General features: G+C 38.9%; 1 protein-coding gene across 3 annotated transcripts in view; it reads right to left on the bottom strand.

Moving 5' to 3' along the window:
• CWC27 (CWC27 spliceosome associated cyclophilin) overlaps nucleotides 1–16113 on the bottom strand; it is a 132969-nt gene that overhangs the window by 35267 nt on the left and 81589 nt on the right. For all 3 annotated transcript variants that reach the window (XR_003989301.1, XM_030471101.1, XM_030471100.1), the window contains exon 11: nucleotides 13698–13795. Coding sequence is in view for 2 of the 3 variants with exons in the window: in XM_030471101.1 (XP_030326961.1) it covers nucleotides 13698–13795 (98 nt within the window). In the remaining variant the exon portion in view is untranslated. The remainder of the gene's footprint in view (nucleotides 1–13697; nucleotides 13796–16113) is intronic.

Genomic DNA, 16113 nt, shown 5'->3' on the forward strand with positions numbered 1-16113 from the left:
ACAAGGAGAATGTACAAAGAAATCGGTAGGAAAAGGCACCCCAGTTTATTTAGCAGAGTTTCCACATGTTTGAAATGTGGTGGACTCATTAACTTTTGTCAGTACCTCAAAAGCATTCTTTAGCAACTCACATGACACATGTGATAAAAGACCTACTGGAAAATTTCAAGAAATACATGAAACAGCTAAACTAAATACCAAAGGAGAAAACAAAAAAGCTGAAAAACCCTGAACAACTCCTTAAGTTATGAGTGAATGTTTTTGTGCATTAAAATAAAACATCTAAACCACATTCCTGTATTTGTGCAGTACATTCCACTTTCAGCTATTCATCAATATTCAGTTTATATTGCATTCTTCTGGAATTATAGAGATACGCAGTACTGGTTTAAAAAATCTTAATAAGATTGAGATCTTGAAAAGAAAAACTATTTTTGTTCCAAAACAAATAAAACCCTTATGAAATACAAAATAAATTCTCATATGCCTTAATATTTCATGAATTAAAATGGAATTCCTATTAGAAGTGACAGATGGAGAATGTAAAGCCACTTTCTATAATCAAGATCTAAGACAGATAACACACTTCTTTCAGGAAAAAAAAAAATTACTGGATATTTTAATATCCAGGAAGCATTAAAAACTATGTCTAAGAAAATAAAAATATTACTTTACAGTAAAGTAATATAAAAATGAACATAATAGAAAATACAAGATGATGTTATGCTTGAAAGAATTTTTAGAATCATAGAATGGTTTGGGTTGGAAAGGACCTTAAGATCATCTAGTTCCAACACCCCTGCCATGGGCAGGGACACCTCACACTAGACCATGTCACCCAACGCTCCATCCAACCTGGCCTTGAACACTGCTGGGGTTAGAGCATTTAACACTTGTTTGGGCAACTCATTCCAGTGCTTCACCACCCTCACTGTAAAGAACTTCTTCCTTATATCTAACCTAAACTTGCCCTGTTTAAGTTGAAACCCATTACCCTTTGTCCTATTGCTACAGTCCCTGATGAAGAGCCCCCTCCAGCATCCTTACAGGCCCCCTTCAGATACTGGAAGGCTGCTATGAGGCCTCCACGCAGCCTTCTCTTCTTCAGGCTGAACAGCCCCAACTTTCTCAGCTTGTCTTCATACGGGAGGTGCTCCAGCCTCCTGATCGTCCTCGTGGCCCTCGTCTGGACTCGCTCCAACAGCTCCATGTCCTTTTTATGTTGAGGACACCAAAACTGTACACAACACTCCAAGTGAGGTCTCACAAGAGCAGAGGAGAGGGGCAGGATCACCTCCTTCGACCTGCTGCTCACACTACTTTTGATGTAGCCCAGTATATGGTTGGCTTTCTGGGCTGTGAGCGTACACTGAAGCCGGCTCACGTTCAGTTTCTCGTTGACCAACACCCCCAAGTGGTTCTCCTCAGGGCTGCTCTGCATCTCTTCTCTGCCCAACCTGTAGCTGTGCCTGGGATTGACTCGACCCAAGTGTAGGACCTTGCACTTTGCATTGTTGAACTTCATGACGTTGGCATCGGCCACCTCTCAAGCATGTCGAGGTCCCTCTGGATGGCATCTCTTTCCTCCAGCGTATCAACCGAACCACACAGCTTGGTGTCGTCGGCAAACTTGCTGAGGGCGCATCAATCTCACTGTCTATGTCACCGACAAAGATGTTGAACAAGACCGGTCCCAACACCGATCCCTGAGGGACACCACTCGTTACTGTTTTCCAACTGGACATTGAGCCATTGACCACAACTCTTTGTGTGTGACCATCCAGACAGTTCTTTATCCACTGAGTGGTCCATCTATCAAATTGATGTCTCTCCAGTTTAGAGAGAAGGATGCCGTGTGGGACAGTGTCCAACGCTTTGCACAAGTCCAGGTAGATGACATCAACTGCTCTGCCGCTGTTCATCAGTGCTGTAGCCCCATCATAGAAGGCCACCAAATTGGTCAGGCAGGATTTCCCCTCAGTGAAGCCATGTTGGCTGTCACCAACCACCTCGTTGTTTTTCATGTGCCCCAGCATGGTTTCCAGGAGAATCTGCTCCAAGATTTTGCCAGGCACAGAGGTGAGACTGACTGCCCTGTAGTTCCCTGGGTCTTCCATTTTCCCTTTCTTGAAAATGGGGGTTATATTTCCTTTTTTCCACTCATGGAGAACTTCACCTGACTGCCACGATTTTTCAAATAGGATGGACAGTGGTTTAGCAACCTTGTTCGCAAGCTCCTTCAGGACCCAAGGATGGCTTTCATCAGGTCCCATGGACTTGTGCACATTCAGGTTCCTAAGTTGATCTCGAACCTGATCCTCTTCTACAATGGGCCTAAGGTCGTCATTCTCGTAGACCCTGCATTTGTCTTTCAAAACTTGAGCAGCATGGCCAGAACATCTAGCAGTGAAGGCTGAGGCAAAAAAGTCATTGAGAACCTCAGCCGTCTCCAAATCCAGGGTAGTCAGTTCCCCTGTTTCCTTCTGGAGAGGGCCCACTTTATCCCTAGACATCATTTTGGTGGCAACATACCTATAGAAGCTCTTCCTGTTACTCTTGACATCCCTGGTCAGACTCAACTCTAACTGGGCCTTAGCTTTCCTGACCTGATTCCTAGCTCCCCAGACAATGTCCCTGTATTCTTCCCAGGCTGCCTGTCCTTGCTTCCACCTTTTACAAGCTTCTTTTTTCCTTCTAAGTTTTCTCAGCAGCTCCTTATCCATCCATGGAGGCCTCCTGGCCTTCCAATCCCGTTTTCTTCTTGCTGGGACACAGCACTCCTGAGCTTGGAGCAGGTGATCCTTGAATATCAAGCAGTATTTTCAAGCTCCCCTGCCCTCTAGGGCTTTATCCCATGGGACCTTACTGAGCAGGTTCCTGAAGAGGCCGAAGTCTGCTCTCTTGCAGTCCAGGGCAGTGAGCTTGCTGTGTGCCCTCCTCACTGCCCTGAGGATCTTGAACTCCACCATCTCATGATCACTGCAGCCAACGCTGCCCTGGAGCATCACATTCCCAACCAGCCCCTCCCTTTTGGTGAGCACGAGGTCAAGCATGGAACTTCTCCTTGTCAGCTCCTCTATTACTTGCAAGAGGAAGTTGTCTTCCACACAATCGAGGAACCTCCTGGATTGCTTGTGCTGGGCCGTACCGTCCCTCCAGCAGATATCAGGGTGGGTGACGTCCCCCATGAGGACAAGGGCCTGCAAGTGTGAGGCTGCTCCCGTCTGTCTATAGAGGGCTTCATCCACAGAGTCCTTCTGACTGAGTGGCCTGTAGCTGACCCCCGCAGTAACGTTCCCATCGCAGTTCTCTCTCTGACCCTGACCCATAAGCTCTCAGTTGGCCCATCACCAGTCCCCAGGCAGAGTTTCATACTCTCCAGCCTGTCATTGGCATAAATAGCTACACTCCCTCCCCATCTGCCTGGTCTGTCTTTCCTAAAGAGCCTATAACCTTCCATTCCAACGCTCCAGTCATAAGAGCCATCCTACCACGTTTCCGTGATGTCAGTGGTATCATATTCCTGTAGATGGGCACACATCTCTAATTCCTTTTGTAACACACTTTCCAATATACTTGTGTTTAGGACTAACTCTGCCTGTGGGGTTTTTTTGCACCTTTGACTACTGTTCAGCTACTGTCACTATAGGTCTGGCCAGCCCAAGTTACTGAAGAGCCACTGTTTGCTTACAAGCCAGGTAAGAATCAGGAAATATTTAGTAACCATGCATAACTGAATAGATTTGCTTACAGGATGAGCTTCCAGGGTTGGACTGATTACTGGATTTTCAGTTTGCTAGAATAAAAAAAGCAACCATTGTAGAACAAACTTTTTAGTTCATTTAGCCAACCCAAATAGTAAAATCTTACAAGTAATTCCTAGTGCTTCAAAACATTTCTTTGAAAGAGCAGAGCCCACTGATTTGTAATACAGTGTAGATTTTAATATGCAAGTTTCTAATGAATCTTTTCTGCACTTTGGTAGTGTTTAATGCTTAATTTTCTCATGTCATTTGATTTTGAGCACATGCTTAAAATTAATACTAAAATCAAAGCTGGCTTGTAGCATGGGTTTTGCCCTCTTTTGCAGACAGACAAGAGGAAAAAGCATTCACTTTAGCGGAGAAGATTCTGAATAGGGATGCTGGATATTATTTGATGAGATTAAATGAGGAAAAAAGTGTAAATAGTGCAAGAGAAAATAAAGGTTTGCACAAGTGACACATTCAAGATGCATAATTTGGTACAATGCAGCTATACAGTATATACTGCAAAATCTTCATGCTCAATGCATTTATGCTGCATAATTCCCAAACCACAAAAATTTGGATTTTATTGTTTTCTTGATGTTCTCAAGGGTGCACAATTCTGCTAAAGTTTCAGACTTCAAGAAAGCATCTTTCCATGTAAGACAGGACTTAAAGATTTAAGTGCCACTGACATTACGCAAACTTAATAATAAAACAGAAATAAAAGATAATCTTAAATTGGCATCCTTGCTAGATTTTGAGAGCTAAACACTTCAATCATTTGATTACCATACCACAACTAAAAACAAAGCAGAAAATATTTCATCCTTCAGTAGAGTTCTTGCAGTTGGATGTTGGTTTTTACAGTAGTTGTTATGTTTCTCTGCTATTATGTTATGTTATGTTTCTCTGTATTTTGTAGCTTTTCTGGTTTTTTCGTGTGTAACAATTAAATTTCATCATCCACACATTATCAAACAGTTTAAAAACTGTATTAACAAGAAAAACTAAAGTACTACTTCTTAAATACTACTACTATTCAAAACCAACATATGGTTAAACAACTGGGCAGATGGTATTTGTCTAAAGCAAATTTCATTGAAGCGTATTCACAGGTTTACACTATAGAACTTTGAAAAGTGTATCTTTTTCAAATATTTGATTAAGTACTTCAAAATGCTGAAGTAATTCAGCACTCAAATTATAGTGTTTGATGTAATTTCTGGCATCACCTCAGCAAATGTCACATAAAAGAAAAACATCTTATTTAAAGTAAGGTCTTGACAGCAGTCTGGCATAATCAACAATCTTATTCACAAATTGGAAGGCTGCTTATAATCAAACCTGTACAGGGGGAATTAGCTTTTTTCCCTCTGTCCTCTTGAAACAATGTAAACATTTAAATTTTCACCCCCCAATCTTCCTTAATTACTCTAAACTCTGAATACAGGCGAGGGAAAAAAAAAAGGTAGGCATAGTATGTAGCATGAACAATTTGAAATAGCGATATTAAATGTGATACCAAAACTAATAAAGATCTGCAAGTGAATGTAAAATAGATGTGTCGTGCTGCCACGTGTTCATTAATGTCCTCTCAAAATTAGCCCTGATCCTGCAAAAAGTCCAGTGTGACTTAAGCAGCCTTATTTTCACAGATCTGTGGTCTCCAGCGAATTTCTCTTGCTATGGTCACAAGTTCTGGCTGAGATGCAGTGTTTATTAATCAAACACAGAATCATATTAATGCAGTTACATAGCCTCTGAACTAGCATTTTTTCCTAATGCAGCCAGCTCAGGGCGTAGGCAGACACTGTGCAAGTGTCTCCATCATCTGCATAGACATACCTGATACAGCATGACACATCTCACTCTCCATCCCACATTCCCCAAGAGAACAGGCAGAGGACAATGGAAAAAATCTCCCTCTACATGCACATTAATTTCCTGATAGTAGTCGATTTTAAATATATGCAATTTCTTATATGTAAACTGATGGGGAATAGGTAAACTGCTACAAATTTAGCAGACCGTCTTGCATGTTGACAGCTCTACTGCCCTGGTGAAAATTCAAGCCAATAAACAAAAAATTCTTAAGTAAGATATAATAAATGCTTTAACTGTGGGGCAAAATTACTTGCTCAGGTAAACCACTGTTTTTTATTGCTGTTAGATTTCATCATATTCAAACTAAAGTGTTTCTAAAGTCTCTTCTGTTGTTCTTCATGTGTAAATGTCTGTTTCATAGTAAAGGTATCCCTCATTCCTTTCACTTACTGTCTTTAAATACTTAAGATTCCACCCTTCGATCCCACTCCCTACCGAAATTAGGCATATCTTCAAGTATCTGCTAATAAATTCATTCATGCAGCCTTCTGCTAGTTTCGGGGGATGGAGGTTGTCCATCCAATTGTTCAGCATCTTTTTTTTGTGGTACAATACCTGTAACCGAGGACAATAATACACTTTTTACAATAATACAATGCTTTTACAGTTAATGCCTTTGTAGCAATGACCACAGAATTACACCCACATAATAAAGTAAATTCATAGAATCATAGGATAGTTAGGATTGGAAAGGACCTTAAGATCATCTAGTTCCAACACCCCTGCCATGGGCAGGGACACCTCACACTAGACTATGTCACCCAACGCTCCATCCAACCTGGCCTTGAACACCGCCAGGGATAGAGCATTTACCACTTCTTTGGGCAACTCATTCCAGTGCTTCACCACCCTCACTGTAAAGAACTTCTTCCTTATATCTAACCTAAACTTGCCCTGTTTAAGTTTGAACCTGTTACCCCTTGTCCTACCACTACAGTCCCCAAGGAAGAGTCCCTCCCCAGCATCCTCGTAGGCCCCCTTCAGATACTGGAAGGCTGCTATGAGGCCTCCACGCAGCCTTCTCTTCTTCAGGCTGAACAGCCCCAACTTTCTCAGCTTGTCTTCATACGGGAGGTGCTCCAGCCTCCTGATCGTCCTCGTGGCCCTCGTCTGGACTCGCTCCAACAGCTCCATGTCCTTTTTATGTTGAGGACACCAAAACTGTACACAACACTCCAAGTGAGGTCTCACAAGAGCAGAGGAGAGGGGCAGGATCACCTCCTTCGACCTGCTGCTCACACTACTTTTGATGTAGCCCAGTATATGGTTGGCTTTCTGGGCTGTGAGCGTACACTGAAGCCGGCTCACGTTCAGTTTCTCGTTGACCAACACCCCCAAGTGGTTCTCCTCAGGGCTGCTCTGCATCTCTTCTCTGCCCAACCTGTAGCTGTGCCTGGGATTGACTCGACCCAAGTGTAGGACCTTGCACTTTGCATTGTTGAACTTCATGACGTTGGCATCGGCCACCTCTCAAGCATGTCGAGGTCCCTCTGGATGGCATCTCTTTCCTCCAGCGTATCAACCGAACCACACAGCTTGGTGTCGTCGGCAAACTTGCTGAGGGCGCATCAATCTCACTGTCTATGTCACCGACAAAGATGTTGAACAAGACCGGTCCCAACACCGATCCCTGAGGGACACCACTCGTTACTGTTTTCCAACTGGACATTGAGCCATTGACCACAACTCTTTGTGTGTGACCATCCAGACAGTTCTTTATCCACTGAGTGGTCCATCTATCAAATTGATGTCTCTCCAGTTTAGAGAGAAGGATGCCGTGTGGGACAGTGTCCAACGCTTTGCACAAGTCCAGGTAGATGACATCAACTGCTCTGCCGCTGTTCATCAGTGCTGTAGCCCCATCATAGAAGGCCACCAAATTGGTCAGGCAGGATTTCCCCTCAGTGAAGCCATGTTGGCTGTCACCAACCACCTCGTTGTTTTTCATGTGCCCCAGCATGGTTTCCAGGAGAATCTGCTCCAAGATTTTGCCAGGCGCAGAGGTGAGACTGACTGGTCTGTAGTCATGTTCAGTTTGTTTTCTAGTACAAACCTGAGATCTTTTTCACTATTGTGGCTTTCCAAATTTCTTTATTTTATGAGTTTGTGCATAAAAATATTTTCCTTTAATACTAAAAAAATAAAATTTTAACATTTCAACATGACAATTTATTTTCAGTTACATTTTCCACACTTTTTCCTTCCTCCTCCTAACTAGTACTTCCTGTACTAGAATCTAGTATTTAGTGACATTTACTTTTGTTTCTTGATTATGAATAAATGGTTTTCTAACAATGTTTTTCCAATAGTCATAAGATTCAGTGTAAATACTCAGTCCTTTTTCAATTTTGGTAACACACCAACCATGAATTACAATATAGTGAGGTAACATTACACAGTCAAAGTGAAGTTTAAGATATGGTACCATGCTAATTTTATAAATACTTACAAATACTTACAACTCTTAAGTGTTTTCACAATTAATATTCTTAAGATAGTTGAGGCCTTTGCTCAATAAAATTATTCTGCTTTAATTACTTCTTCAATATCGGCATAAACCAGCAGTATTATTAGGTTAGCAGCCAGAAGCTGCTACTTAATCTTTATAACATATAGTATCAATTTTAATCTGTATCTTCTTCAAAGCTGATGATTCAGAACTGAAATGTTTCAACAGTCCTTAGAGAAAAAATATGAGCATCTGGCTACAGTAAAAAAGGCAAACTTCAGAAAGCTGCTTTCAGTTCCATACAAACTATGACGAAAATAAAAGCTTTGTCATAAGTGCAAACAGACTCAAACAGTTTAAAACTTTGGGCAGTCATCTCTGGATCACTTTTGTATTTCTGGATCACCTCTAGCTAAACGGCTGAAATTCATTAAAGACAGGAAAACTTTGGGTACTTCAACATTACCTAACAATATGATGAAACAGGAGCAAAATTGTTACACTGAGGCCCTGATATGCTCACTGTACATTTTGGAGGCTATTCTATTTCAGACTACCAGTTGGAGCTCATCAGGTGTGCCCCTGGAATGCACCCTTCCAGCATGGCTTCATCCAAAGCGCACATCTGGTCTACAGTAAGACACTAATGTAGATGTAACCTTTTACTTAAAATTCCTATTAAAATTTCAACTTTCCTTGGGTATTCTTGAGGTCTGCAAGTTCTTTCATCCCTTACCAGAAATGTACCTATCATGCAACTGTACTTGTTCTTTCCATACGGATGAGATATTCTGTATAATTCAAATGACAACAAACAGATAGACTGGTGAAGGACATCTGGAGAATGATTTCTAAAATGCGGCAGGTAAAAACCAGAAGTGAAAATTGACCATTTTAAACTTCATACTAACAAACTTTATATAAATCATAGTACCTAATAAGAGAGACGGCATTATGGGAAGAGATATTTAGCAAATGCAAGTTGATACTGCCAGCACTTTGATACTTTCTGACATCAGCTGAAGTCGAGACAAAGGCAGCCAACAGCAAAACATTAGACAGTTTCATCACCTAACTATTTTGTATTACAATATAATTTAAGCATGCTGTTTAATCGTCAAGGGTTAATGTCTGAGAATGTTAGGTGGATTCTGGTGTAGCTGATAGTTTGATACATTTTATTTATTTTTAAATAAGAAAACCAAACCACTTTCAGTTTCCCTGAGAAATCGAAAATGTATTTCTAGAATCTTAGTTTTTCCTTTATGTCACAAATCTGAATCAAGCATCCCAAGGCACAGATCATTCTAATAATTTTTTGATTCCGAAAAGGCTTCCTCACTAAACAAATTTTGACAACAAGTTTATTTATTAAATATATCTACTTCCTTACTAAATAATCTACTTATGAAAGACAGTAAATGGGACTTCAGATGACAGACAAAATGTAACCTGTAAAATGCTGCAAAAGACACTTACCTATATTTTAAAATCTTTCCATTATTTAAATGCACAGTTCCTCCCTCTTAGTCTGAATTTTGGCAATACTGCCAAGTGAGCTGTTGTCCTGATAAATAAGCAAAGACAACCTGACTCCTGAACTTTCAAGGACAGATTAAAAAAATTAACTTCAGCTTGAATCTCTACCTTGTTCTGTTTTGATTGTTGCTGGCTCTAAAAAAGTATCCAAAGTGAGAGCTGGAAAAAGAGTTAGTGGTAGAAAAAACACTGAAGCATAGATGAAGGAAACCAAAACGGTAAGTTTTGATTATTTACGTAGCTATTAACATATGGATTTTATTAGACACCAGAGAAATCCCTTAGAAGCAGGAATGGGAGATTACAAATCTTATTTATTTATAAACAAAACCTTTTCCCAAAGACTATTTGTGGTTATCCTACAAAGCCATCCTTTTTGGCAAAACTAGCTATTCACAGAAGAGAATATGATCACAACTGGATATTTTGTTTACATGTTTTCCCTCAATTATAACATTTTAAAATTTGTTATATTGGCGTTGTCAAAATACATGGTATTTATGGCAACTTTACAGCTATTTTATGCTACTGGTCTCAATAAGCACCCACAGCTAGACAGAGGACCATTTATGTATTGTTCAACTAAATGTCTAACGAAAAGATGATGTGGTAATGCTCAGTAAATTCAGATATTTCATAATTGTGTTTTGATATCTTTTAAACGTCTGGTGTTGTGAAATCATGTCTTAGCTAAAGCTGTTCTTATATTTAATCCAGAATCCTTTATAATGGATTAAAATCCAAACTATATGCCAGTTACACAGTAAATCTTCCATCTGCCTATCAGTCATCACCTTTAAACACTACATGTTCAATCTAGCTAAGTGTAGAAACAGCTTCCTCTCCCTCAAGACCATATCAATTACGTTTGGTGAGTTCTTACATTTATTCTTTGGGTGTGGATTTTGTAAAAGTTGATTTGCTACCACCGTAAGATTTTTTTTACTTCTTTTGATCATATGGTGAATTTCATTTCTTTGTGCAAGACTTCCTCAAAAAGGAAAATATCATCAGGATGTTCTCTTTCTTTTTTCAGGGTATAAACAAAATAACTCACTAGATAACCAGAATAAGTTATTTGAAGAGAAAGCAAAACGTAAAGAGAGTACTGCCTCACTGAATTATTTTGGCAGACCTACAACAAATCTTTTTTTTTTAACTGCTTGATTTAAAGACACCCAAAGCGATGGTAAACACAACGCTTTTGGTAATGCCTTCACCTAACTACTATCACCATTAACAAGATGTTTTGGTTTTCCTTCCATCAAAACATTCTCCCAGGTCACATTTTACTTTTCTTTTGATTAAGCTGTGCTTCACAGAATCTTGAAAAACAGAACATCTAAGCCCATCCCCCCCAAAAGCAGGATCAGCCTTTTCTACATCAGTCCTAAGAAATATTCGCTGATTTGCTATTGAAAATTTCCACTTTGTAGGTCATATCTTCCAATACTTATCTTTAGGAAGTTTTCATTAACATTTAACCTAAATCTCTTTAGCTACAATTGAAGCCCATTATTGTCTGTCCTCTCCACAGGGACATAGAGTAAAGTAAATATAGAATATATAGATCCCCCTCCACAGGGATATAGATATAATTTCCTCCCCATGGTAGCCTTTAACATTCTTGATGATGGTTAATATGTCCCCATTCACAAAGTAATCTCTTCTCTAAACTAAATAGCCTCAGTTCCTACAGTCTTCAAATATTATGCTTTCCAGATCATCAATTACCCTTGTTGCTCTCCTCTGCTCCCTTAAGATGCCTTGTATCTTTTTTTCAAGTACAATCACAAAAACTGGACAAAGGATTCAGGCTGAAGACTTGCTAAGGTCGAATAGGAAATGAGTCTGTCTTGCATATAAAGGTCCATTTTATATGTTTTACAGGACCCTTCAGTTTTTTTTTCAATAGAATGGCACTATTGAGCTGCTCTCAGCTTTCTACTTACTATGTTTCCTAGATTTAAGTTGCCTAAATGCTACCTAACGTCTTGTGTTTGTGCAACTCATAATTTGTGAGAAACATACAAGTCACTTATTATAATAACCTTTTTTCTCCCAAGGTAAATGTATTTTGTTTACCTTAACCTGGCTTTTAACTTCCATGCACTAACGCAATCTACCAGTCCAACACAAAACTATCCTACCAAAAAAAAATGGGAACACTTTTGTTACCAAATCAAATCAGTAAAAGCTCCAACATGGACTAGTGGAAGGGAAACAAACTACAAATGTAAGTTTGCATTTTTCTTTATTTTTAACTTTCATCTTCCCTTTCCCTGTCCCATATATTTTTTTTTGTCTGCAAATTTAATAAAGGTAATCTGCTGTTTTCTCCAGATCTAACAAACAAACAGATTCCCCAGTAATCTTGCTTTCTACTCTGATTACAAACAATTCTCTTATTGCATTTTGTTAGCGTTTTGCTAATGTTTCTGCGACTGCTTTAGCCAACTCCCTAGTATGCTTCAGTGAATGCCATCAAGTTCAAATTTTAAGGCACCTAATTTAGCTAGGTAGTCTCTAGTTACTTGTTCTGTACCTGGATGCTTCCTTCTATGCCCTGATCATATGCAACTGTATGATCAAACTAACCGCTTCGCTAATACAGAGTGAAAACAAGCATTTAAGCTTATTTCCTGTTTGTCTAGCCAAAGACAACCCAACACTCTTCTTGCTCATTCATCTCCGATTACTATATTTTCATTAATCATTTTGCCCTTCACCATTTTCATCTCATTTAATGTCTTTTTAATTTTGTCTTAAATTTTAGAACATGTTTATTTTTAGAATTTTTAGTTAGGCACTCCAATGACTTGTTGAATAGGTTCTTTCCTGCTATATATCTTTCTCAACAGGTACTGGAACAGACCCCTTCCTCTGCTCTGACAGCAACCATAAAAAGGAAACCTGAGAATATCAAGATTATTTTCACCATTAGCTGTTATCTACAGAATTTCAACAGGTTTCTTTCCTACCTGTTATTTATTTCAAAGAAAGTGAAAAAAGCAACAACCCTAGTATATAAGCTTCCTTTCCTTGAATAAAAGGTATCCTTCAAAACTGTACCATAGTAATGACTATGAGTATTGCCCAAGCATTACTTTAACCTGACACTGTAAAGGTGGATTTACTCAAAATACTCCTCAGAAAGTCGTCTGGCTTAACTGGCACCAGAATCATAGAATCATAGAATCATAGAATCGTAAGGGTTGGAAAGGACCTTAAGATCATCTAGTTCCAACAGGACAGGAATAATGTTTAAGTAATAGTGTTACAACTGCCATATGTGGCACTATTTGATAGAATTTATCATACCTGTATGTATGTACTACTCTACCTTTCTACACTTCTGCTTGCAGTTCTTTTTTTATATGGCCAGTGACAGGATTCATTATCTTGCTAATGAGAGCTTATATTCATTCACTGATTGAGTATAATTCCTAAAATTTTTTCAGAGCCACTACTTTGTAAAATTTGGTGCCTGATTTCATATACAAGTTCAAGATGCTCTACTTTTTATTTTGCCATAATGGTTGCTGATCAAGCTAAACTATTGTTCAAGAAACAAACAATGTAAAATTTGTCTGACAAAGAAGTGAGTTTCTGAATTTGAGTTCCACTTGTGTCAAAAGATGCATAAAAGTTTTAAGTCAGTAGCTCTGAGTTCAAAGTTAACCATCTGCATTTAAGTACATTTCCAAGTCAGAATGTTATGAAGACTTTTCAAGTCAGGGGTCAGAATAGGTATGGCCTCACCAAAGAATTTAATCATATGCCATGATACTCAAAATCCAGAAGCTTGTTCAACTACACAGCTGTAACTACAGAACATTTGGAAGGACAAATACTATCTCCTTTGAAAGAGCAAATGATACTTGTACAATTCATATACTGACATCCTCACATTACTATAATTTTTAAGGAAAATTAATTTTCTTGGAAAAAAAAAAAGTACATTTCAACAATACAGTGTCCACAATTATCCACATGAAAACCAAAGCTACTAAAAATCTTTAAAACTGGAATGTTAACTGGAGAGCTACATAACACCTCCTAAACCGTATTCTTACCTTCCTTTTCTTTGGGTTTTAGAGCTCTTTCTTCTTTTTTCTGCTTGGCTTCCAGCAGTTCACGTTTCAGCTGTCGCGCTTCTTTCCGTAACTCCTCACTGCAAAGAGAAAAATATTTACAAGAATTTAATCTTCTGGGAATGTAAAGCCACTCAAGAGAAACAGAATCAAAGTTAATGGGCAGTAAATCTCTGATATAAACAAAGGGAAAGTACTGACTCACTGATGCTAGGAACATGGCTTAAAAGTCAATTTGAACCTACGAAAGTTCGTATTTTCATTAGAAGAGACAACAAAAGAAGACGACAGATGACTTATTTTAAAACCTCATTAGAAATACATCAAGGACGTGAAAGAACCTCCATTTGTATTTTTAATTTAACGTTGTAATATTTAACCATGAGAACCACACAAAAAAAATTTGAAACAGAGGCACTGCCAAATAAATATTACACGTGTTATAAAATTCCGTTTACTGAAGGAAGCCGTCCTGGGTTTCTTAGATAGACAGGCAATGTAGTTGTTAAGTTTCAGAGACACGATATGTATACAAGCATAGACTATTGCATATGACAATTAATTTAATTTTACAAATTTAAAAAAAGAAATAAAAATTAGGTGATAACACCAGAAAGAAGAAATCAAATTTTGCAAGTCATAGGGCCAGTATCAAACGAAGTGTCTGTCTTCACAGATGTGCAGGTTGGAAGGGACACCTGAAGGTCAGCCAGCCCATCTTCCCTGCTCACAGCAGGGCCAAAAAGAAACAATGCCAAGAGCATTGTCCAGTCAGGTTTTGAATATCCAAAGACGGAGACTTCACAACCTCTCCAGACAATTACTGCTTGACTTCCCTCATGCAAAAAAGCCTTTTTCTATGTTTAAACGGAATTTCTTGAATTTCAGCTTATGCCTATTTCTGCCAGTCAAATGGTTACCAGTGAAAAAGAACTGATAACTGCTGAAAATTTTTTCTGGTGTTGGAATCTATATTTTCTGCTTAAAAGATAACAAACAAAACCAACCTTCTGATTGATTTAGTATTCATCAAAGTCAATGAGTAGCAGAAATTATTATGATTCAGGAACATGGCATGCAAGCATCTCCCTGCAGCTGGTTTTATGTACCTCAATTCTCATCTGTAATACCATTACCCACAACCCAACAGCCTTTTTAAAGCAAAGACTTGGAACTGTGGGCTGTTGACTTCTTTTGAACTTCATTTTCATTTGTATATATGCACAAATACTGAGCTTGTGAAAAGCACTAGAAAAAGAACACTGCCACTGTAAAAGTATTCAAACAATCAGCTACAGCAGTAGGTCTTAGTTTTCAACAGCAGGAGCTACACTAAGCTACATTAACAACTTTTAGGTAAGACTACAGTTCTTCTTTTCTATACTGAGAAGAAAATCATAGGAGAAGTATAAAGAGATACTTTTAATTCAAGTAACTCTGTTGTTTTTAGATAAATTGGGGATAGTATGGTAAGCAAGCTGCATTTAAACACTAATTGAGCATACTGCAACATTTTCTTACAGAAGTTGTACAGCAGGAACAAAATACAGTGTCAATAAAAGTTGTATGTTTAAAATATGAAGAGTGCCAGAACATAGTGACAGCGAAGATATTCTGAGTAACAGAGCCTAACACATTAGAAGTTTTCATGTAAGAGGGACACACTTTCTCTTAGCTATCTTATGCTATTGTGGAATGACATATGAACTAGCCAGTGACAACTATTCAGTGTGTCCCTCCCGCCCTTTTTTTTTTCCCCAATGGAAGGAGATTTGAAGGTCCTAATTCCTAGAAAGCCTTATTCTAAAATGTTTTTTCCAAGCTCCCTCTATGATCAGTACTAGGTCAATAAAGGACTTTGATACTCGGCTCCTTACAGACTTTATGCTTCCTACATCTTTTATTCCTAGGCTCACTTCACCAAGTTAGGTTGATAAGACAGGTACTCCAAAAAGCCTGCATGCTAAAGAGCAAGCCACAAGAACTGACTGATAGGAAAGCCAGGCTATACTGGAACAGAACAAGAAATAACTGACTTTTTGTAAACAGGAAAATGTCTAATTGACGAGGCAGAGCAGAATCAAAATACCTACTCCCTCTATCTTTGAAGATAGGTCTTTGCATGCAGTAAATTTGCACTCAGATTTCACATAACACAGCTGCTGGTTTGTAGCCCATTACACAGTTGCCTCCTGTCTCTGGTAAGTTTATGTTGCTACAGAGGCATAGCTCTGTCTGTTCCATGCTTGTCTCACTGCTCTCTCAGTACTGCTGCTACGCTGTAAGATACCCTCTTGCTCCCTCCTTTTTTCCTCTTCTTGCTACTTCCAGCACCCTGGAAGCTGTCCTCTCTCCCTTAACACAGGGAGGTATTTCCAGAGCAGGTCTAATCTCCTCC

This window comes from Strigops habroptila, chromosome Z (genome assembly GCF_004027225.2).
Source record: "Strigops habroptila isolate Jane chromosome Z, bStrHab1.2.pri, whole genome shotgun sequence".
Lineage (NCBI taxonomy): Eukaryota > Metazoa > Chordata > Aves > Psittaciformes > Psittacidae > Strigops > Strigops habroptila.